Raw genomic sequence first — 23918 nt, 5'->3', positions numbered from 1 at the left:
TTCCATGTCAGTTATGGTTCTGGCATAAATGCACACAATCTTTAATCCATTTGACAGGACCAAATTTAGAAGAGGGGAAGGAAGCAAAACTACATAACCAAATGCAAAGTGACCTGTAGCGATTAAAGCAGGGGATGCTGCAGGTAATGAAGGGAAATGTAGTCCTGATAAATGATTAATCTGTGATTAGAGAAAGGAAATAAACAATACAGACTCAAGACCATGTCTGGAAATAAAGCATGGTTTAAAGGAAATACACAACACAGGATTAACTAATCTGTGATACACATTGCACAAAAGCATGTTTCTTTTCATATTTTCTTCTTTATTCTGTACTTGTATTCCTTTGTCTGTTCTTTTTGCCAGTAGGGTCAGATATATTTCTATATCTGAGGCAGACATCACAGTCCTAGGTATATGCGTTTTTGTGGGAATCTTAGGAATCTGTTAAATATTTTGGAGAAAAATAATTAACTTTGAAGCCTTTACCATCCACTACACTCCTTTTTCCTGGCTCTTATCCTTCCTTCTCCAGTGGAAGTTTCTCTCCTTATTACAAATGTGTCAGAAGACAGGGTGGGTTGGTTTCCTCTGTATTTCATAGTGCAGTGTAACTGTATAAATTCCCTTCATCAGCAAGCATATTTTCTTATGTTTGTTTTTTACATGGAATGGTATAGCAGAGAACACTGGTGGCAAGTAACTTCTTCAGTAGTCACAGGGAAATTCAAAGAAATCTGCCAGAAAGTGAGCAATCTTGAGGAGTTCTTAAAGAAATTTTCTAGATATTGTGATATAGCAGGAAAAAAAAAGGCTGAATATATACAACAAAGACAACGGTGTATACTCATAATATGGGTAATTTTCAAGTACTTGAATGTATAAAGACATTTTATATAGTTAATGAATGGGAAAGATAACCAGAAAGAAATTATTTTCATACAAGGTGGCCCAATAGACAGAAAACCAAAAAATGACATTACCTATATCATTTATACAACTTCTTATATAATTCTAAATTAGAACATCCCAAACTTGATGAGTTACACAGATAGCATAAAGTCTGAGCAAAGTACTGTTCATGTTTTTGCTAGGTTGAGAAAAGAATCAGAGTTCAATGTTGCAACTGATACTGAGGCTCAATTTTTTAGTTATTGACAGTATACAAAGACAAAGATGGTAGTTTAGATTGGTAGATGAAAAAGTGTCTTCATTTACTCAGCAGCTATTAGCTCCTCAGGCTTGTGTGAACCTCCTGGAAAAGCTCTGAGGATGGGCCTGACCTAAGGAAAGTTATAGGCTGTATCCAGACTGACTGGAAATTACATAGGAGGTTCTTTTGGGAAAAGGATCTTGTCACAAATTAAACAAATGATCTCCTCAACTTTAAAGTACTTTACCTCTCATTTGATGTTGTACTTACATGTTAATAGTAGTTAACACATAATAGTGTAGTAGGAAGACAGAATATTCTGTTCCCTTTTGACACGTATGTAGATTTAAAGGGTTTTTTTACCGGTTGTTACAAAGAATCTGATATATGTATCAGGTTTATGCATTTGAGCGTTATTTGTCAAAACTGATCTCGCTCTGTATCATTTGGTTAAGGTTGATTGCACATGTCATATTAGAAAGAATGGTAAATATTCTTTTTAGACAAGTAACATTGATTGGTGGCATTTTCTCTTTTACATAGATTTATATGACCATGTTGTCCTGTCATCTAATGTTCAATAAAGGCCTGTTTTCAATTCCCAGTTTAGCTAACGCCACTGTATGTAACAGCTCTGAGTTAATGTGATTTGTCAGTAGCAATAGGCCACAGTGATAACCAGAACACAATGCTACATCTTGTTCTGACTGATCTATGAAGCAACATTGCCCATTTATTGTTTTGTGCAACATATTAAACAGTCTGTGGGCTCTGACTTTCATGGCAGGTACTGAGCAGCTGGAACCTTTGCTCATTTACACAATGGTTTATCTTTTCTCCAGTTGATTTAAGGCACAACTCAAGCAGCTGTACCATAAAATGTAATGAATTCAAACATGCTAATGTGTCACACAACAAAGCAAACAGGGCATGCTTTGCCATTAATACTACTCACAATTAGAAGGTGATTGGGGCACTTACTGTCCAAAAATGCATGTACTGAATTAGTGTATAAAGAGAACGGTTTGCCATACTACAATATCATAGATGTATTTCAGCCATTTCCAGGAAAATTAACTAGAAAAAATATTTTTCCCTCACACCAGGACTTCTAAATGTTTATACTGTTCTCCTGGGTTCCTGTTTTTTGACCACTGAGCGGGAGAGATTATGTTGTGTTAATGCCATTTCCCGTGTTCATGGTACATAGTTAAATTATGTCTGTTGTTCTCATGAATAGATAATTATGAGCCAGCCACCTGCACCATCTCCTAGCGTATCTGAAAATTTCTGTATTGACCCTGTATCACCAGATAGTTTCATGTTCAGTGAAGACAATACTCTTGTGTGGTAACTGTGTGAAGGAGGTACGTCAGGTGGCCACAAGAACAATTCCTCAGGCCCTCAGCTTCCTTTGTCTTGGCTGTCGTTTCTCAAATATAAGCAGCATCTGGGCTGCTTTGTAAATTGGTCTAGAAGTCTGCGACCTGTGCCTGCTTCTGAAAGGTGCTGCAGGTGTGGAGGTACATGTCTGGTTAAATGCATCTCTGTGTCAGATCAGGAGATAATGACATCTGCTTTGTTAACATATGATGGACATGTGATATAGGAGAGGACAATAATGACACTGTAAACCAGTCATGTGATCAACTCAGAAAAAGGGTTGAATGGCTGTGATAGATTAATTTGAGAGGGGCAATATATGCAACATAGGTCATTTGACTTTAATTTTCCTCAAAGATCATTCTGATCCAAGTATCGACCAAAGGTAGATCTAACAAAGTTAGCATCTGCCAGAAGCAGTCACTTGATTTGCCATCTTACTTTAGTAAATCTGCTGAGAGGTATTTGTCACAAACTTTTATTTCTTGTTGATTTACATATTCACAGAGGTTCCTGGGGTGAAGTTGGGATAAATTGTCACTGCCATATGTGTGAAGTGAAAAGTATATGTCTGCACTCTTTATTTTTTGTTTCTCAGTAAGATGTGTGCTTCCTTCATGCAAAAGAAAGAAAACCTTAAGAACACATGCTTGTCTGTCTTTCGAACTCTCTAGAATTAGCTTGTCATGAAATGTAAAACTAATATGTAGTTGTAAAAACCACTGCCAGCATTTTCCTCACTACTGGCTGATGGCTAAGTAGATTTAGAAATGAAAGGGGTTATTATAAAGTGATTACTGAATAGCTAGGTATGTCATTTTAAACAAGCAACTAAAATCTCTGTTGCAGATTTGGAATGTAATCTTGTTTGTATCATTCATACTTAAAATCTGATTTTGATTGTGGAGGTGTAATCATGTAATGTAGGTAATTTGACAAAAATACATCAAATGATGTTTTTCTTTCATTTTTATTTAAATGTATTAGAATTTAAATGACTCACCATTCAGAATATACCTATAAAATGACAGCATAAAGAAATATTAGATTCAATTTGCATTGGTTCAGATTTAAATTTTACAATAAAGTGAAAAGTTCATATATCATCTCTCCCATGAAAGAAAACATTGCATAGAAACTAACACTTAAAAAATACCGCTAACTTTAAAAGGGTGTTATTGATAATTAGACTAATATATTTTGCAGCAGTGAATGTCAGCTTGAAGCCATAGGCCTCATGGCATATCTGTAGCCATGAATTTTAGAATAAGAGATCAAAAAGTTAAGGAAACTGTCTCATGCAGGATTATATCACTCATCCATGTTTCTGTATCCAGTGCTTGTAATAATACATTACTAAAAGCTTAAATCCAATGCCTCGTCTAGTTTCAAGCAACATCTACGCTTACTTTTTGCAAGTGGTGAGCTGATGCCTTCGTTGCTTGTTAGGATGTGCTTTCAATTAATCTTCTATAACTGGCCGAATATCATGGTTCTCTCCCAAGAATTCCTATATTTTTAGCTTGTGTTTCAGCTAGAAATACCACAAAAAGAATTCTAGTGATAAGCTGATACAAGTACTTATGATCCTTCCTGGAAAAAGCAGACCACTATCTCACATTTGAATTTCTGAAGTGAGCAAGGATTCAAGCTGCCTCATTCTAAGAACTTGGCCTGCTCACTTTATTGCTGTGAGCTGTGGGTATGTATTTTACTGTTTTCTGAGCTCCCATGTTTTGTAACAAACCAGTTCTGGCCACAAAATACAGAAAAACCTGTTGAGTGGTATGTTCTAGTGGGTTGAAAATTAGACTTAGGATTCCACAGCTTTGTCTGCGGCTTTGTAACCTTCAGCAGATAATTAATTTCTTTTGAGCTTCAGTTTCTTTTATATAAACTAGGAGAAGTGATTTGTCATACCATACAGATACATAAGATTTAACTACACAATACTTCCAAAGTATATGATAAAACAAAGTCCATGGAGGCATCTGGTTTTGCACTGAAGAACAATGCTCGCATCTATAATCTTCCTGACAGCAGGATAGTTTGGGAGATGGTAGCTTTACTCTTTTGCCCGGTAGACTGCTGGCATCTCTGACAGGAAAAAGTCTGAGTATTGAGCACACGCTGTAAGTGAGAATCTTACAGTTCTCAGATGCTGGGAAATGGTTTAGTCCACAGACAGAAAACTACCTGTGGTGGGATTGTCCTAAGATGTGGGGTTTTATACTTAAGTCTTGTCCTGTTGACACCTTCTCTCTGTTGTGACACTGTGGATGCTGATCAATGTTAGCAGAGGTGCTGGGGGAAACATATGCAGGAAACATTCCTGCCTCTCAATGCTCTCAAGTCTGAAATTACTTGGAAGGGTGCAGAAGGGATTCCTGAAGGCTAGTGCTCAATGTTAGCATGCTGATAACTTTAGGGTACATACACCCCTGTGTTCATCTTCCTTCACTGGCATTTTGACTCTGGAAGACAAATTAAGATAATTAAAATAAGATAATTAAAAATAAGCTCTTTTTTTCCCAGAATGTGGTCAAAGAAAAATGGGCATAGTCTAGTTTTCAGCATATTATACATATATATATATATAACTGATTATTCCTTCCTCTTTTGGATTGCAGGTGACTATCACTTCAGTTTTGCTGTCTCATAGTTCTTTCTCTCATTAGCGCTGAAGCTCTGCAGGGCTTACATCCCAACGTTTTTTAAAGTGTCAGGGAGTATGTTTAGAAGACTGATAGAAGTGCTGTTTTTCTGTGAGAGGCATCTATTTTTGTAGGATGAGGGACATGCTCCTTTGGAAATGCTGTTAGCAAGTAATAGTGAAAGATTGGTAAGAATTTTAAATACCGTAACTTGAAATCTTTCCAGGGGATGCTGGGGCTGGGTATCTCCTGTGGTCATTTACTTTTACTCGAATAATCTCTGTAACTGTTGCTATCAATTTCCATGGCTGCTCCATGACAGGAAGTAGAGATCTCCCAGATGAAACCAGTGTTTCAAGTTTTTTACAGATTTGCAGTTGTTCTTTGCTGCTTTTAACATTTTTGCTTGCTGCCACAACATGCTGTGTTCTTAGTTAAGTAAGATGACCAGCCTCTAATGTGCCCCTCTTTACTCCAAGGGTTGTTTCTGGATCTTTGACAGATTTGTGCACACTGGTAGCTTAGTCTTTGGTTTCACTTTAAAATTATTGGACTCAGCAGGACAATGATATCATCAACATCATATTAGGATTTTGATTTTACAAAGGGACTCATATGTCCCTTTGTTTCTTTGTTTGCCTTCTCTTTGTTCGATTCCTTTCTCTTATAACCCAAATAATGGACAGTACGAAAAATCATGGGGGTAAAGCACCACTTTTCTTCCTCTAATCCTAACTATAAAATAGTTCTTTATATTAACAAATTTGACTGCTCCTTTGGATTTGAGATGCAGCTGTGTAAAACCAATGTGTTTCTATTGACTGAATTAAAAATGTGTTTAAAAGTTGTGAAATTACACCACCCAAAATCTTGCCCATTGTTTCTTTCCTCAGTGCACTCTGCAGTTTTTGGTAAATTGGAATTTGTAAAACCCTGAACTGTTACCAAATCTGATAAATCATGTGTCATTTTCAGCAAAGAAGAGCTCTTTTTGAACTTCAATCTGTTGTTGAAGAACTCAGATGAAGAATAATTACAGTATAAAAATCACTCCATCACAGTTGAATGTGATCTTCTGCAAAACTGTCTGACCAAGTCTGCAAACAACCTCAAATTGTTTGCAGTCATGTATAGATTGGTTGTCAAATCAAATCAAATCAAATCAAATCAAATCAAATCAAATAAGGACAAGCCAAACAAATGAAATATTTTACCTACTTTCTTGTTTGTTATGGACTATAGATGTATACAAATCTTGAGATAAAAACAAACCAAATATTGTTACCTTGATAGCAGCTGGCTTACGAGGCAGGTAGTCTGTTTCCCTATAGATGAAACAGTATTTCATTACCTCATGATCTGTGCCCCTGAGGCACAACACCTTATCTAGACTACTGAGGAGAAGCAGAGTATCTGTTTATCTGGAGAGCTGTAGAGTAAGCCAAGAAGTCTGGCTTCGTAACCTCTGCAGGTGGGGTTTTACCAAGTAAGGAGAAACATGGATGGAATATGGTGTGCATAAAGTAAAAATTGTGATCTGCATTGTTAATTTTTAAAAAGTTTTTAATGTTTATAGTTTTTCTGCAGGGAAAAGTGAACTTTCCATGTCACTTCCTCAGCTGTTCTGTTTTGTTCTTCCCTGGAAGGTACTTCTGATTCAGTAAAGTGCACTGACAGCCTAATCATTTTTACCAGTGCTGGTGAACTCTTAGAGCATGTGTTTGACTTAAAACACAAGTAGTCTCATTTGAAACAAAGCATGTGTCTTGAATTGTCTGCTGAATCAGGTGTAGCCCTGATTTAACATGTGGAATCAAGTGTAAAGTGTATGTATGCTTATGGTCTCCACCACTGTAATATGCAAGTTCCTTGTAGGTGTTCATGAAATTATATGCAATACCCATGATACTGATGCTAGGGTACAATGACTCCCACTTTACTCAGAGCAAATGGATGTGAAAAGATGTTAAGTAATTTGAACAAGACTGCTTAGGCAATCTGTGACAAGGTTTGTACATTTAAATATCATTAACTTGTGTTTAAAAGAGCTCTACTGGGTAATATCTTAAATCTCAAATAATTCAGTTTTCATCATACATTTGTGTATTTTTTTATTCTGTTCATCTTTTACTTCCTGTGGAAGGATAATGGAGTCCAATCTGGAATTTAAATCACAAGAGTTGTCACAGAGCTAAACCACACTAATGTTTTACCTAGACAAGAAGTAAATTCTTCATCTCTATTGTTCAGATGTCTTCAAATAGTATGTAACACATGCCAGATGTCTGCAGCTACTGGAGTATCACGCAGTGGTAGAAAATTTATTCGTTTCTTCATCTCTTATTTCAGTAGGTCTGTGTGGTCTGTGGCGAAAAGACAAAAGTTCCAGTCTGAGATTTCATTCTAAACCCAAATTTTGATGATCAATGACAGGATGCTAAAAATATACCTAAATGTCTCTGTGATTTTGAAATTGAGTTTCTGAAAAAGCATTGTACTTGTGGTAAGAGGTAAAAGTGTGAAGTTCCAGAGAAATGAGCTGTGAATTGCAGCTGCAATGGAAATTGATCCTGTCTGTCAGTGTCTGCTCCATATTCTCAGGAAAACAGAGCAGAGCAGAGAAGGAGCCAAGATCACCAGTTAAATGGGATGCTAAAGTGCCAAGGGCTAGAACCAGGCTTGCTGGTCCCTCAGGTCAGAACTGCGACTGCAGACTTCACTGCTCGATACCTTGCTGAAGCTGGCAGAAGGAGAGCAGTATGAAAAATGCTGCAGGCGCCAGCAGGGGAGTTAGTAAGAGCTACCTGGCTAAGCTTCAGGCTTGACAGGCAGTGTGCTCCTTTGGGAGGAAAACCTCTTTTCTTATGAATTTGTAGGCCTTACTTCCCCCATTTGCCTCATGATTTGTACCAGTGAGGCATAAGAAAAAAGTGGGAATACTGAACAACAGAGGCTCAGTTTATTTAGAGAGCTGCAGAGCAAGTGGTCTGGCTCTATCACCCCCCTGTGGGTGGGCCTTTACCACTTAAGAGAGAAACAAAGATTCAGCAAATAGCTGCTGTGGGATGAGGTGTATATGTTGCATATCTTATGATTGGTATGAATCTCCTTATTTATCTTTTAATCTAAAAAATGTGATTTCAGTTGCGATTACCACTGTGAAATGACACTTCTCTATATAGCAATCACTTACCTTACCTGATGCAAGGTAACAACAGCAGACCACTGCTAGAATGACAGCCTCCAAGTGCCACAGGAATAGTTAGTGCAAGTCTCATGAGCACAACAGCAGCATCTCTACAGAATGCTTACTGTTTCACTTAAAGCTGGGAACCCACCATGGGAAAGTGATAAAAAGATCCTGCAGAAAATAAAATCAACTAAATTAAGTCATCATGCTGTGGTAATTAATTCAGCTTTACCTTTTAAATCATAGTCATTAGCTGTCATTCTTTTTGTGTTGCTTAACAGTTTTCTTTCCTGAAGTATTCTGCGTCCTTCATGACGAAGAGCGTGTACTTTCCAGTGTATTGGAAGCAATGTACTGTGCTCTCAGAACCATATCACATCAAGTATTTCCCCTGGGGAATACAACGATACCTCTAGAGAAGCTCAGTGCTAACTTGATCAAATGAAAACTTCTTTTTCTGTCTTTTGTTGCAACAACTGCTATTTTTAATGCCTATTTTTCAGCCACATGGCTTATTGATCCAAATAATCCATTGTTACCTTAGCCTTTTTTTCTGGTTAAAAGAAAACATGTTTCCCTTCATCTCTTTCCTGCTTACTGTGTGAATTAACTGATCTTAAACAAAAATTGTCATGTACTTGGAGCATATACATCTATTATGACTGAGAACTCAAATGTATAGAGCAGACGAGAACTGACATCCTGAGGTCTGTAATGAAGTCATGTCTGTCTGCTAAGTGAAACCAGTATGGTATTGGAAAGAAAAATAAAATAAAGCAAATAAAGTAGTAGTTCTTCAGGAACTAGGTTTATTTGATGAAAGAAATAATAAAGCATCATTTATTCCACTAACCATGCGCATTTTGAGAATTTAAAAGTGAGATTGAAGACACAGAGTGGGTAAATTCTTTGTAGTAGAGGCCTGTAGGATCTTCAGAGGATCTTTCATGGACAAATGTCTTTGGAATATTCAACCTTACTTTCTCAGTGGACATTCCCCATAAACCAGAAGTTTTCCCACCTGGTGCATCATATAATGTCTTGCTTTATTTTTCTTTATATGTTTTTCTCTGCTGTGTCTCAGGGTTTCTTTATATCCTGCCTCTCCCTTTCATTCCACTAAGTGCTGTCTTTGACTGGTTGACACACTACACTTACCTCCTGAAGGGGTTACTAGGGCCCTATCAGTGGCATAATCTCTGAATGAACTGTGAGAAAACCAGATATGAGCTGCATAGCTGTCTGATACTATAGATATACAGAATTAAGTCAGGAACTAATGCAACCAGGATGTTTGCCTTGTCTGATGAGCTTTATCCTGTGAATATCAACAAAAGCTATATTTCCTCCTTCTTTTACAATCTACTATCTTTTTTCCCTTGTCTGTTTTGTTAGAAGTGAAAATGTATCTGTCATTCTCATAGCAATGACTTAAGGATTTACCTAGAGGGCTAACTTTTACTTTCTATTAAGTTAATGTGACATAAGATAATCTTACTCCTGGGAAGAAATCTTGGATGGGTTTTGATCCATTTCTTTTTGCACAGCCCCACAATTTCAGTTTTAAAATGCTAGGAATTAGTTTTATGTCTCTAATAAAATGATTTCTCAGCTCCCCTGTGAATTTTCTGATTTGCCTACTACAGAACTAAACAGACTGTTCCATATTCCTGCACCTAGGAGCTTTGTTCATCGGCTTAATGTTGTATGTCAGGGTCACCCCAATTTTGTTGATTTTCTAGTCCTATTTAGCCCATTCAGATAGAATTACAGTTATGCAATACCCACCAAATCCCCTTTGCTATTCAGTCTCACTTAAATGAAGAAATGCTTAGAAGCTGACATGAAACCAAAATAAATGAAAACACTTTTTTTTTAATAAAATTTATGTCTGAATTATGCAGAAGTAAATGCTTAAGGAAGACATTAAACTCTTAGGACTTGTAGGTCTTTGAGGTTTGCTTTTCATTAATTGTTGTAGCAATAGAAAATATCTCAAACATACCGAACACCAGGATTCTTAGCTGGGATATGTGAGTGTTGGAAGCAAGTAAATGGATCTATAGTGATTTATCCTTGGTAAGGACATTTTTACCAGTCAGTCTAGTCACTAGAAAGGATACCAGGATTAGATCTGTTATTGAATCTGGTTTGCTTTGCAATTTTGTCATCAACTGGCAACTATTCTATCTTGGTGATCAACACTGTTGGCTAGTGACAATAAATGAAAAAAAAAAAAAAAAAAAAAAGCTGGAGGATTTGAGAAGGAAAAAAAATACCTTGCTTTGTAGATGTTAGAGAGAATAAGCGATTTCCTAACACCTTTTCTTCAAGGAATTCAGATGAATAACATCTTTGAAGAAATATTTCAAGCATGCAGGGATTTTATTAAAAAGTAAAAAGATGAAATCCTGTGTAAATTGTTTAGAACATTCTTAGTGAAGACATGTTGATTAATAAACATAAAAGAGGGAAGATGCATATTAATTTGTTTACGTATAAGAGGTTTCTAGCTCATTATAAGTCTTCTAAGTATTTAACTAGTGAAGCAGTGGATAAAACCAGACATTGTCTTTAATCTTGTTGAGGGCTCCAATATGAAAAACCCCAGATTATAGCTAAATATGTATAATAGCTGTATTAATGACAGTGTTTTGAAAATGGGGGTGGGGTTGGTGTCAACTCAGTGAGTTTGCTGTAGTATGGTGAAAGTTTGAGTTCACTTTTCTATCTCAATTGCTGGGACCAGTAGGACTGGAGAAAATTTAACTTCATCAACCATGATCTTTGGTTCTTTTATATAGATAGCCCTAAGTCCTTGGGTATGATTTTGTTAGATGTGATTTATTTCTGTTTATCAACTGGGAGATCTCTAGGAAAGCATAGATGCAGTAGGATCTCAGCTGATGTGTTTCCTGTCTGTTTCTTCTGATTCTTTGCTAAACCACTGCTATGAACTGAGGTATTTTCACTGTTTATTTTAGATGTGTTAAAAAAAACCCATAAACCAAGAAAGAAGCTATTAACAACCAATGTTTATGGGAAAAGAACCCTATGGACTATTTGAAAGGAATTGGAATATTAGCTTAATGCCCTGGCCAAATAGATATTGAGTAATTGCATTCAATCTAGCTTAAAAACAAATGAATAAGAAATAGCTGAAGAGTGACCTAACATGTTTTGTTTTGGATTTTTTTCTACAGACAGTCCTTGGAGAAAATCACCATGTATTTGCAAGTTTTCTCTAAAATTACCTTTTCTTTGTAGATACTTGTTTTGTGAGAGTTTTTGCTTCAAAGGTGTTAACACAAGTAAATTTGTTAAAAAAAAAAGAACATACTTATTTTTTGCAAGCAATAGATAGGTAAAAAAGTAAGCATTTAACTTGTATTGTGCACTTTGAGTTTAAGCATAAAAACTTTCTTGTATTTTGTTTGCTCTTCGTTTTTCATGAGAGACACTTCTCTGTTCTTACTGGGTTTTCTTCCTGATTTTTCAGAGACCTATACTTTTATTGTTATTTGCACTATTAGGTATAAAGCATTGAATTTCTGTTTCTGCTTATATGCAATATTTATAGAACTGTGTAAGTTCTTTTTACTCATTTTACTTACTGTTATAATATGAATAAATAATCATACCAGAATTATGTTGGTAATTTTGCAGATCCAATGCGTGGGCCACGGAAGCTAGAGGTTGTGGAGATCAAATCTAGACAAATCACTATCTGCTGGGAACCTTTTGGATATAATGTCACACGTTGCCATCGATACAACCTTACAGTCCATTACCGTTACCAGGCTGGAGGACAAGAGCAAGTGAGAGAAGAAGTAAGCTGGGATACAGAAAGTTCACATCCCCAGCACACAATTACTAATCTATCACCATACACAAATGTCAGCATCAAATTAGTACTAATGAATCCCGAAGGACGAAAAGAAAGCCAAGAACTGGTCGTACAAACTGATGAAGATGGTAAGTTTTTGTATTTACATATACATTGTATGTGCATGCTACCTGATAGTTAATACACTTTTCTGTATAAGTGCATGTTCTGCTTTCACTAAAATCTGTAACAGCTTTTTCCACCAGCTTCACCAATTTTAAGGCAGTAAAGGGTCCATTAAAAGTGTTGTAATGATCCTTTACGTAACGTATAACATCACACATCATTTAATCATTTCTTCTTTAAACTCAGCTTGTGTTTGAACTATGTGTTGCCTCTTAAAAGTTCTAGTATTATTTTTGAGGAAATTTCAGGTGATTGTCCACAGTATCCTCATGTAAGCTTTTCTGTTGAATGATAGGCTCAACATTAAGTATTTGTTCTTGGTTTGCAGTTTTTATTTCTCTACTTGGCTTTCCAAGTGTGGGATGCTCTTAGTTGCTTATTCAGACAATATATTCTATATATAGACATTGAAATACATAGATATTCCCTTCCATTTAGTAATTTTCAGCTAACATGGGGTTTTCAGATGTTATTTTTTAATTTTGAGCAATAGCTAAATTGTGAGTGTCTTTTTTGAAGCATGGACAGCAGAACTGGCCACCACATTTTTGTAATGCTCTAACAATATTGCATGAAAAGGTTATACCATCCTCCTAAGTCCTCTGTGATATTATAGTGATTATACATGTAGAGCATTTGCTGGAGCTCTGTTAGCAATGGTATCAAAATGGGACTCCCTTGTTGAATTGGTCATGCACCAGGACTCAGTTTTACCTTTCCAGAACACTCTGTGCTGATGTATAGCCCCTTAATACACCTCTACAAGTGTCCCTTAGGTTTTTTGACCTTGCTTTTAGCTATTTTAAACTGCATACCGTTTAAAGAAACCTTATCAAATGACTGGTATTGCTTTAGATTATATACCTGTCCTCCTCCCATTTTTAATATCTGCAATCTGAACAGGAATGGCTTTGTATTTTCCTCCAGATCAATGACAGATTTTCTGCAAACATGTTGGAAAGATTTCTAGAAAAAAACTTCAGCAATAAAGAGTTCTTCTTGCAATAAATACTTACGTCTGTTGTTTAAACCTATTAAATCATTCAATATAAGCTGTATTGGTTTTGTGTAGTGCTAATTTCTAATCAAAATATATGAGAGAATAAAATGAACAATTTAGCAATGTATAGTTAATGCAAAAGATTTAACAAAGCATAGCAAACAAAAAATTGTTTAATTATAATTAATTTTGCTGTCATCCTCTAATTTTGATTCGGTTCAGTTGTAGGATAACAAAGCTAAAGACCTTACAGTTATCTGGGACATTTATGTATTTCCTCTAAAATTGTACATAACTTTTTTTTTTTCCAGGCCCTCTTGGACTTTATATTATTCCAAGACCTATTAAAAACTAGCATCAGTGGTTGAGAGAATACCTTGGGCAAAAAAATTAACTTTTTAGTATACCATGCTTTTTTAGTACAGTACATAAATCTGACTGCAACACAACAGAGTATAGTGACCCAAATAATCATCATAATTTTTTGACTCACACAGTCATGTAGGTTGCAACAGACCTTCAGAGCTCACTAAATCCAACTTTTCCTCAGAGCAGATCAAGTGAGATCAGATCACGCAAGGTCTTGTATGGTTTTGTTTCAAGTATCTCCAAAGACAGCTATCCCACAGCCTCTCTAAGTAACCTCTGCCAGTGTTTGACCTCCTTTGTGGCATAACTCCTCAGAGTTTATGGCCTTCAGATAATTTTAGAGGGCTGCCACAGTGTTTTACTATACTTCCAACTTACTTACACTGTATTTAATTCCTCTTCCTTTACACATAAATCATTAACCTTATGATTTCAAATAACTTTTCCGAGTTCTCTCCTACTTGGAAGCACAGTTTAGTGTCTAGACTTAAGGTTGCCTTAAAGGCATAATCTTACTGGTCCATACAGGACTTGTAAGCCAGATCAGAAACCATCACCTGTGTCCTTGGAGCTTCCCCTTGGGAGAGCAAGGCACTCTGCGGAGAGTGGTTTCCACTTTCTTTTCTCTAGCATGTGGAAAATGTTAAATGTATCTTCTTATGGAATTTTCACAAACAGTTTGTGGAAAAATGCTAACGCATCCATTCCTGATGCTTCACAACAGTTCTGTGTGCATTTTTCAGGATTTTCTTTTCACATTCCATTGCAAGTATTGTTACAAAAATAAAATCACAGCTACATGTCCATGTTCTGTTTACACATCTCCTTCTCTGAGAATTGCATTGAGGTTGGGTCAAGGATAGGTAGTTGTTGCAGAACAAACAGGAAACAAGTAGATACATGAGAATAGTTGATATATACCTTTTATCAGAACCTTCTGACATCCTTCACTCTTCAGAGGTCGTTCTCATAAATTAAGAGACTAAGAAAAATTAATGGTGTCAGATTTTCAGTTTGGCTGCTTCATAATTTCCTGACGTTCACTCTGCTGTAGGTCTTCAGGCCTAATGTCAGGGAGCATTCCTATTCTTTGCAACATGTGGCTTGTCTTTCCAAGCTAGCCATTCTAATTCAGTCTGTTGAAACTATCCCTTGTTACATTATAGAGTTTTATGGGAAAAGTGCATTTCTCACTAATTCCTTCTTACAATGAAGGTGACACATACGTTTCCTTAATAGCACTGTCTTGTTAAATAAGTCTTCTCCTGAGCTACCCTAACCTTTGTTTCAATCTTGGTGAAATAATACTGGGATGGGTTTTATGCCTCAACAGCACAAATGTTAAGCAGAGCGTCTCCTTCTGAAATTTTTCTCAAAACAGTATTTTTTCCTTTTTTTATCCATTAGTCCCGAGTGCTGTGCCACTTGAATCCATTCAAGGGAGTACTTTTGAAGAGAAGATATATCTTCAATGGAGAGAGCCAGCGCAAACATATGGTGTGATTACTTTGTATGAGGTACCTACATTTTGCCATGATTTAATTTTTATGTATAATTTTGATTTTTGAAAGTACATAATTAGTAAGCAAATTAATTTTTTTACAGTTTATGTAAAATCAAACTTTTTGAAGGTAGTAGCACTTAAAAATAATAAAATCAAATAAATAATGTAGGAGTAAATTATGCAGGACTCAAAATGTCGCTGTATTATTAGCTTTAAGAAAACTGCTATTTTTAGAACCATGTGATACAGCATTCTACCTAGTAATGTGGATCAAATATTTAAAAGATTGAAAGACTGATCTTAGGGAATTTATTAAGAAATAGGAGATATAACACAGTGGTGACAGTCAACATCACATATAGATAAGACTCATTTCAGGAAGCCTTTTGTATTAGAAACAAGCAGGCATAATTTAAAAAAATGTAACAGTTTTAAAATGCAAATTCAAAAAAATGGTATGCTGTTAGATGTCTAAAAATCACTGCTTTTCCTCATGTAAAACCTCTGCCTGAATACCTTTTAGAAAAATTGACAAAAGACTGTAGAGATTAAGCTGTCAGACAGTAATCACTGTTAAGCTTCTTACCTGACCTTACTATAAAATTGGTATTGAAATGCATTGTTAAAAAAAAAAAAACAACACCTAAATGAGATGCAGTGTAAAAGAAAAGTTAAATTGAGTGGTAACCTGTTGATACTGTTTTGAAAACTATTTTATTATAAGAGGATAAAATGTTATGAACAAGTGTGTATTAAGTTTTTATAAAGCTAACTACTTTCCAGTAGTTCAACAGTTGCCTGTCTTCAGGGATCAGAATGTTTCATTTAATATGTTAACGTTTTCATTGATGCAGGGCTTTACATACATAGAGACACACAGAGGTGAATCATCTTTCTATCCATGAACAAGCAAGCATGTCTAATTACATTGCTGAAGAGTATATGCACTGTATACATGCAGTTCATTCTTAAATGTATATATATGTAACTCCATCAGCTGTAATGAGAGTTGTGCAGGTATATTCAGAGATGGAAAAAAATAGCTTGGCCAGACTTTCTAAGGTGGTCAGGACTGTGCAAGTCTCTCAACATCAAAAGAACCTAACATTCCCACAGTGAAGAGAACATTGAAAAGATATCCTTTGTACTGTTTATCTAATACACCACAAAGCAGAGATGGAGGGAGCAAGGCAGTCAGTTAAATCAGAAACTTGATTTAATTGATTTTTAAGTAAAAGATACCAAGAGACTGATGCAACCAAACCATCACTTGTTTTAGAGATGCTGACTCAGTCTAGTCAGGTGGCTGATTATGAACAGATACCTAGCTGCTCAAAGCTTATTTTTCTTCCCTGATGTTTGTTCATAAGCCTAAAATGCATCACAAAGTTTTTGTAAATATGACTGGTAAACTACATTGAGACCAAAAAATATACACAGTGAATCACAGGTCATTTTACCTATTTTAATTGTATATTTCAGGTGAAATATAAAAGTATACTTTCTCTAATGAAGTAGCTCAGAGGATAAGATCCAGGCAAGTGAGATGAAATTTCAGTACCTGTGTTTTATAGGTTGATTTGGACTATCGATGATGTCTCAGTAGGCACCTCTCATAACTTACTGAGTTTTCTGGGGCCAAGCATTTGTTTTTAGTGCCTGAAGGAGACAGTCTTTTAGTATATGTGGTGGGAAAAATGGTGCGTTGCAGTATCAAGTATTAAAGTATCCATTGCTTTTGTGAAATTCAGTGCAAATCCAATTATTTTACAAACATTTAAAGAAAAAAAACTTTAGATGAAGAAATGACAAAATGACAAATCATACCATCTTGTTCTTTTTATCACCAGTACAGGTCCACAGTTGTAGGAATAAAGGGATTAGTCCTTTTTGGCAAGTTTTCATCTAAATTTGATAACAATAGTCAACATCCAGTGAGAAAATAACACTCATACCCTTTTTTCGTCACTGCAAAGCTAAACTGGTATTAGCAATGGTGGACATTAGAAATCAGTTAAAAAAACCAGTAGAAACAGTCTTATAAGTGGAAATAAAATACAGAAAAAGTGCAAGTTCATTTTAACCTGGCAAAACATTTCTTTTTTTCATGTGTTCTGCATGATCTATGGAAGAACTTAATTGATTACCGAACAAAAGCCACTTAGCTCTGTAATAACTAAACACTGCAAAAAATTTGTAAGAATCTAACACAGATGGACGAGTCTCTGATAGTCTGGTATTCTTTTGAATAAAACTTAAGTAAGATCTTGGAAAATCCAGTTAGGAATCATAGAAATACAGAAAACAGTTAAAGGGAGCTGCAAGAGGTCATTTAGTTTACATATCTGCACAAAAGAGGATCAGCTGTATATAAAACATAGTTGCAATGTAGTTGTCTTACCTGTCTTTTAAAATCTCCATAAAAGGTTATGACCTACTGTCCCACAAAGAGGTATAACACCACTTACCATCAGAAGGGGAGATTTTTTTTGGCAATATGTAACCTTCATTTCTTTACTGATAAAAGTTCAAATATTTGGTAGTGCAATCTTCCTCTGTCACCTGTTATAATTAGGCTGATTAGCTGAGTGGTTTTCAAGGCACTTTTAGTTCAAATTATGGATAAGGAGTTGTAGACAATCTGCCTATATCTACCAAAATAATGTCAGTGTTTATCTAGATGGTATCAAATTTTTTATCACTGATTTTCAGCACTTTATTGAAGTTATATTAGATGGCTCATCTAAAAATCAATTTTCATGAAGTCAGAGCTTTTAGGGATTTGCAAATGTTTAAGGTGTGTAATACTGACACTTAGATGTTTCTGTGTATTGTTTTATGTGTCGTCTTGATGGTAATGATTAGGAATAAATATAGCAAAAAAGAATGTCAATTACCAATTTATATAATAAGACTGTTGGAACTACTTGCATACAAATGAAACTTTAAAAGTAAAAAGGAAAGATGAATCATTTTTACTTTTAAATTTTTTAATGGATTTCTTATTTTTAAATTCTCATTACAGTGCATGGAAATTAGTAATTAATAGAAGAAATCTGGATCAAGTTTTACTGTGAACTTATATTAACGTTTCTAATGAAAATTAAAAATACTGCTTGAATCAAAGAAGGAACTGAGGATACGATATACACTCTGCATATATTACTTAACATTTTATCTCTCCTTTCCTCCAAATGAAAATCTGATCTAGGTACAATATAACAACCTGAAAAATTCCGCATTAGCAATTACAATAGCTAAGCTTTAGCCTAAAATACAAGCTTTACCCACTTTCTGAAAAATTTGCCTTAAGCTGCCCTTATCATCTTTTACGGGTACTCTTATTCAGAGCAAAGTGTAATTATACTGAAGGCAGCTGGAACTGGGGGCTACGCCCTATGTTGTTCACTTATCTGTTTTTACCTGGTTGTTTTGGTTTTGCTATTGTGGCTGATCAAAACCAACAGGAAGATGAATTCAAAAACTGATACTGCTAAAGCCAGCATCTTGAAGGAATTAATGTAAGCCTGAACCCATCCTTTAGAGTTGTAATCTAGCTGCCTCTAAGTCTCTGTATCTCTAAAAGTAATAACTCATACCAGTTATGGCTGAGTTTCTGTGTCCTTTTGTGGGATTCAGGATTTGAAGAGTATAAGAGAGTAAGATAGCTTATCATAAAATGTCTGACAGCGCATACATCAGAAGGGTTTACTGGATAAAGATGCAATCTCTGTCCATCTGCTCAAGGCAGTTTATAACTTTCTTACTCTTTTGCAGATCACCTACAAAGCAGTCAGTTCCTTTGACCCAGAAATAGATTTATCCAATCAAAGTGGACGAGTCTCAAAGCTAGGAAATGAAACACACTGTCTCTTTTTTGGACTGTATCCTGGCACTACGTACTCTTTTACCATCAGAGCCAGCACAGCTAAAGGCTTTGGACCTCCAATCACAAATCAGTTCACCACTAAAATATCAGGTACTTGATTAAAGAATATTATTGTTTGCTTATAATAATGATGTGGGTGATTCTTTTGTTGTTTACTTCTTCTTCAGGATTTAACAAGCAGCAAATTGAAAAAATAAAATATGTGTTCATCCCTGATGTCAAAGTGACATATATTAACATATCTGAAAAACTTCCAAGTGCTTAAGTATCAGCCAGTACTTTGAAATTCTTGTTCACAACTGTAGCTTATCACCCAAGAAGCTATGAATTATGTGCCTGCAGTCAGTGCCAGCTGCTGTTGCAACACAGCATAGGGTTTTTTGGACATGAGAATGAGGGTTTCATTCAGAGCTTAGTCAGCCTTGACATGATTCTAAATTAGTACAGTAACGGTGCTGGAAAATCTCTTTAATGAGCCATGAACAATTGAGAGTAGAGCAGAAATACTGTATATCTAGCACTCACTTAGAAAGTGTAGCTAACTGCCAGCCCGCGTATGTTCCTAGCAGGCGTGTGGACTGAAGTGGATATGAAACTCTATTAGACAAGAACATCAGGACTAGTGGTTTTCAAATAACAGCAGCATGACTGTCACTTCTGCAGATCCATGAACAATATTTTAAAGCCCTCCCACAGGCAGAGGAACACCTCATTTCTCTGGCTGATGGGATGCGATACTATTACATCCTCTAAAATTCTTATGTAATTGATGACAAAATGTTTTGCAAAGTTACAGTTGAAATCACTTTACTCTTCACTTCTCTACAATCTTCTTGGGAATTAAAGTGACAGTTGAACTATGGCCTCTTGATAGTATTTATAGAAAATTGACTTATCTGTAAAGCACAAAACTGCATTTCAGAAGGGATAAAGGAAAGCATTTGGGTACAAAATCTTTCTCTTTTACTTTCATTCTTTGTGCATTTCCCCTTCACTTATTTTCTGTCCTCATTGGAATGAAAAGTAACAAATATTAATCAAAAATAGAGCAATTTATCTTTTCTTATTATAGGAAAAGTCGGTTAATGCAAGGTGGAAAACACTGCTGATATAGATGTTTGTAGAGGAAAAAAAGAGTTGATAATTTTTAAGTTTAAAAGTTATTCTTTATAGAAAATTTTAATATAGTTAACTCTGATCAGTAAAGATGGGATTAACTTCACATCCCCTTTCCTATACTGAGTAGAAACTTTGTCAGAAATCAGTTTCTGACACAAGACTTAATAAGAGTTAGGATGGCAGAATCAGCCCTTATTAGAATAAGGAAGGAAGGAAACTATTGAGAGTGAGTAGAACCTGGACATTTGGGAATAGTGCTGGATCTTAAATTGTTCTTTTCTAAATTTGGCATGTCACCAACTAAAACTCATTAGCATGAACCGCAGGCATGCTTGGGAATGAGGCTAACCTCCAAGCTACCATGTGGTGAGGTTCTGCAAGCTGTCTGCTTTGCACCCCGCTCTCTCATTACTTCTTGTTAGTTACTGTGCTAACAGGGGGTGTTCATGACTTGTCCATGGGTAGTTAAACACGATGTCTTGATGAATTTAAAATAGAAACAGAATGCAAACATTTCTGTATCAGTGAAAAATCACAGTCGAAATTTTAGCTCTTGAATATGGTACCCTCTTTGCAGTGCTATTGGCCTATGATCTCGTTGTCTCACTGTAAGGCTTTGAGGCTCTTGATGTGGCCAGTGCTCTCCATTTTGGAAAGATGTGAAACAAAACTGCTGAAAATTTATGAATGAAAGATTTCACTATTTTTTAAAACAGATAAGGTGGCAACAGTACATCCTGACCAATTCCTTATTTGAGTGATTAAAAGTTTTATTTTGTCTAACTCTAGACTACATTTTCACCTGAATAAAATACTCTTAATTTCCAACCTTAACTGTTTGAGTAGTACTATTCTGTATTGTAAATAGTTGCCATGTTTCATTCTACAGTTGTGTGATTGGCACTGATGGATGAAGTGATCTGCATGTAAATACGTATTACCAAAAGCAGAGCTTTTAGCAGTGCATGCTATCAAAATTGATGGGTACTCTATCATAAGACTGTTTTTTGTTGCATATAACTGTGAAAAGTCATCTGCGCAAGCTAAAATTTTGTATGCTGCCTTTCATACTAAGAAGAATTGCATCCATTTCAGGAACATGGCTGGCATCATGAAAAAGCTGGTGACCGGTACATTTCTGAAGTTCTTTCAAACAGGGATTTAAATATTTAGCAAGAAGAGATACATTACTCTAAGCCATCACTCTGAAAATCTGTCCAGCTTTGGACAATTTGTAAATGTTGCAGTTTGCACATAAATGGTGGGAACTTGACAGAATTAAGCAGCGAATGTCACCATAGATGCCATAACTTACCAAACAGATTTAAGTTCTCCAAGCTTTTAGAGCCTTGGCTGTGTGTTCATCAATTTCGCGTGGCCCAACACAGATAGGGAGCCTCTAAGGGCCTTATCTTTTAGTGCATCTGAGCTTTCTGCTGCTAAAGACCAGGGTGTCCAGTTGCAAAAACTGTGAACAAGAAGAGTATCTCCTATTTTCTCTATTCATAAACTCCTTCTTTACATGTGGGCAGGGTGGAGGGGAAAGAGACCTAACCTAGACAGGAGAGAAGTATGAGTAGATGATGTCCAAGTGCCTGTGGAGAAGTAGCTAGAACTAAAAGGTGGAACTGGGAGAACCATAACTCATGTCCTGGACAAGGAGACAATTTTGGTGAAGGGACATTAAGATTAGTAAAGAGTGCAAGTAGGAAACTAGGTGTCATAAGTTAGGAAGATTACAAGATTTGTTAAGATTTGGGCAGGAGACCAAGGGCAAGAAATGGGACTGGATGTTCCAAAAATGTTCAGAGTTTATACAGCTTTCTGGAGATGCTGTTACTCTGTGCTTCTGTTCTATTCAGGATGGTCAATTTGAGAATGGGACATTATGTGAACCGATTCTGGATATTCAAAACCACTAGACTGAAATATGTGAAAATTGTGTCTGAATCTTTGAAGTGCTGTGTAGTATTATGCTTTTAGGCTTCTCAAAGTGGATACCTGAATTACTTAAAATGATAAGTGAAAATGTTTGTGCCTTATATCCAGGACTGTAAACAGAATAAAATGTTCTCAGCTTATAAGGAGGTTCTTGGAAATTGTTTTTTTAATCTATGTGAAGCATTTCAAAACTGGTAAATATCAATGAAAAGCAATGAAGATGTTAATGTTTTCACAGCAAACTGAAAAGTTGTGGACAAAAGTGTTAATGAAATCCTTACTTGGATATGTAGGGTAATATGAATAAAGGAGAGAGAAGTTCATATACTTTTCAAGTAGATGCAGCTACTACTGGCAAGGTGAAAAGGGTTAGAAAACACACTTGAAAGAAATGTTGGAGCTATTTAATTTGCTAGAGGAACCTAGAGTTTGATATTATCTGTATATGGAGCATAATATACTCTGAGTAACTTCATCAGTATGGTACACAAAGTATCCAGTGGCTGGAAGATGAAGCTAAATAAGTTGAGATGCCAAATATGTCTCCACGTTCAACATAAAGTATGATTAGCCATTGGAAGAACCTGCTAAAGAAAAGATCTTCTCCCTCACCAAATGTATTTTCATTTTTCAAGCAGAAATTAGTTTAGGGAGATTCACTGCCCTGCATTATTCCTGTGGTCAGAAAAGATTGTTGCAATGACCACTTTTTGCTTCTTTAGCCTTTAAATCTGTTAATTGTGTATCCTCATTAACAACTGGACAATAAGGATACAACAGACTGGTAAACAACCAATTAATCGAGCAGCCTTCCATCCAATATAAACTTAAAAATGCAACTAGATGTTAACCCTGAAAAAAATAGCAATAGTAAAAGACAGTAACTGGGGCATCATTAGTTTTAATCATGACTGTAATTCCTTAATGAAGACACAGTTTGCAAAAGTGCTATCGAGTGTGGCTTCAAACCAAGATAAGTTCTCGTGGTGATAATCCTGCTTCATTTGTGTAAATTATGTCTGTGGTGGACATCAGACCCAGGACAGTTACAGCACTAGCTGAAATTCCAGGAATGACAAAGTCTGAGAGCATCCTAATATAACTGACATACCGAGAAAGCTGGGCTTGGTTTCAAAAACTGTGGTCTCCTTAGCATGCACATTTGCAGATGCTTGTCTTGAGATAACTTAATTTTTAAGTCATGGATTCTCAATACTTTCTTCAAACTTACTCCTGCTAGTATATGTTTGCTGTCCTCATTGGTAGTGACCTGGGATTTCTTTGGGGTTTTGATTAGTTGTTTTTGTTGTTTTGTTTTTTCTTGGATGAAGTTATTTAACAGTTGTCTTACACTTGTAACAGAAAGCCTTTTAGACCTATAATATGGTCTTTATATTTGAAGAAGTCTTTAAAATTTACTATTCAAGTGAAGATACAGCTCCTGAAAGAAGAAATACAAAAATAATGATTAATTTTACCTCTTTTCTTTTCTTATTCTAGCACCCTCTATGCCACCGTATGAACTTGAAACACCTTTGAATCAAACTGACAGCACTGTGACAGTCTTGCTGAAACCTGCACAGAGCAGAGGCGCTCCTGTCAGGTACTGGGAGGAAAATCTCTATAAAATTAAAACCAAACTGATTAATTTTTTGAACATGTTTTCTAGGGATTTTCTACACTACAGTCTGTGTCTAAATTCAT

The 23918-nt window shown here is 35.8% G+C and overlaps 1 protein-coding gene across 12 annotated transcripts in view; it reads left to right on the top strand.

Moving 5' to 3' along the window:
- Positions 1 to 23918, top strand: part of PTPRM (protein tyrosine phosphatase receptor type M) — a 479902-nt gene that overhangs the window by 247943 nt on the left and 208041 nt on the right. For all 12 annotated transcript variants that reach the window (XM_040587165.1, XM_040587163.1, XM_040587160.1 and 9 more), the window contains 4 exons: positions 12047 to 12355; positions 15169 to 15278; positions 19043 to 19244; positions 23715 to 23817. In XM_040587165.1, coding sequence (XP_040443099.1) covers positions 12047 to 12355; positions 15169 to 15278; positions 19043 to 19244; positions 23715 to 23817 — 724 coding nt within the window. The remainder of the gene's footprint in view (positions 1 to 12046; positions 12356 to 15168; positions 15279 to 19042; positions 19245 to 23714; positions 23818 to 23918) is intronic.

Source organism: Falco naumanni, chromosome 3, assembly GCF_017639655.2.
Source record: "Falco naumanni isolate bFalNau1 chromosome 3, bFalNau1.pat, whole genome shotgun sequence".
NCBI classification, from domain to species: Eukaryota; Metazoa; Chordata; class Aves; order Falconiformes; family Falconidae; genus Falco; species Falco naumanni.
This window is presented reverse-complemented; position numbering and strand designations above follow the sequence as displayed.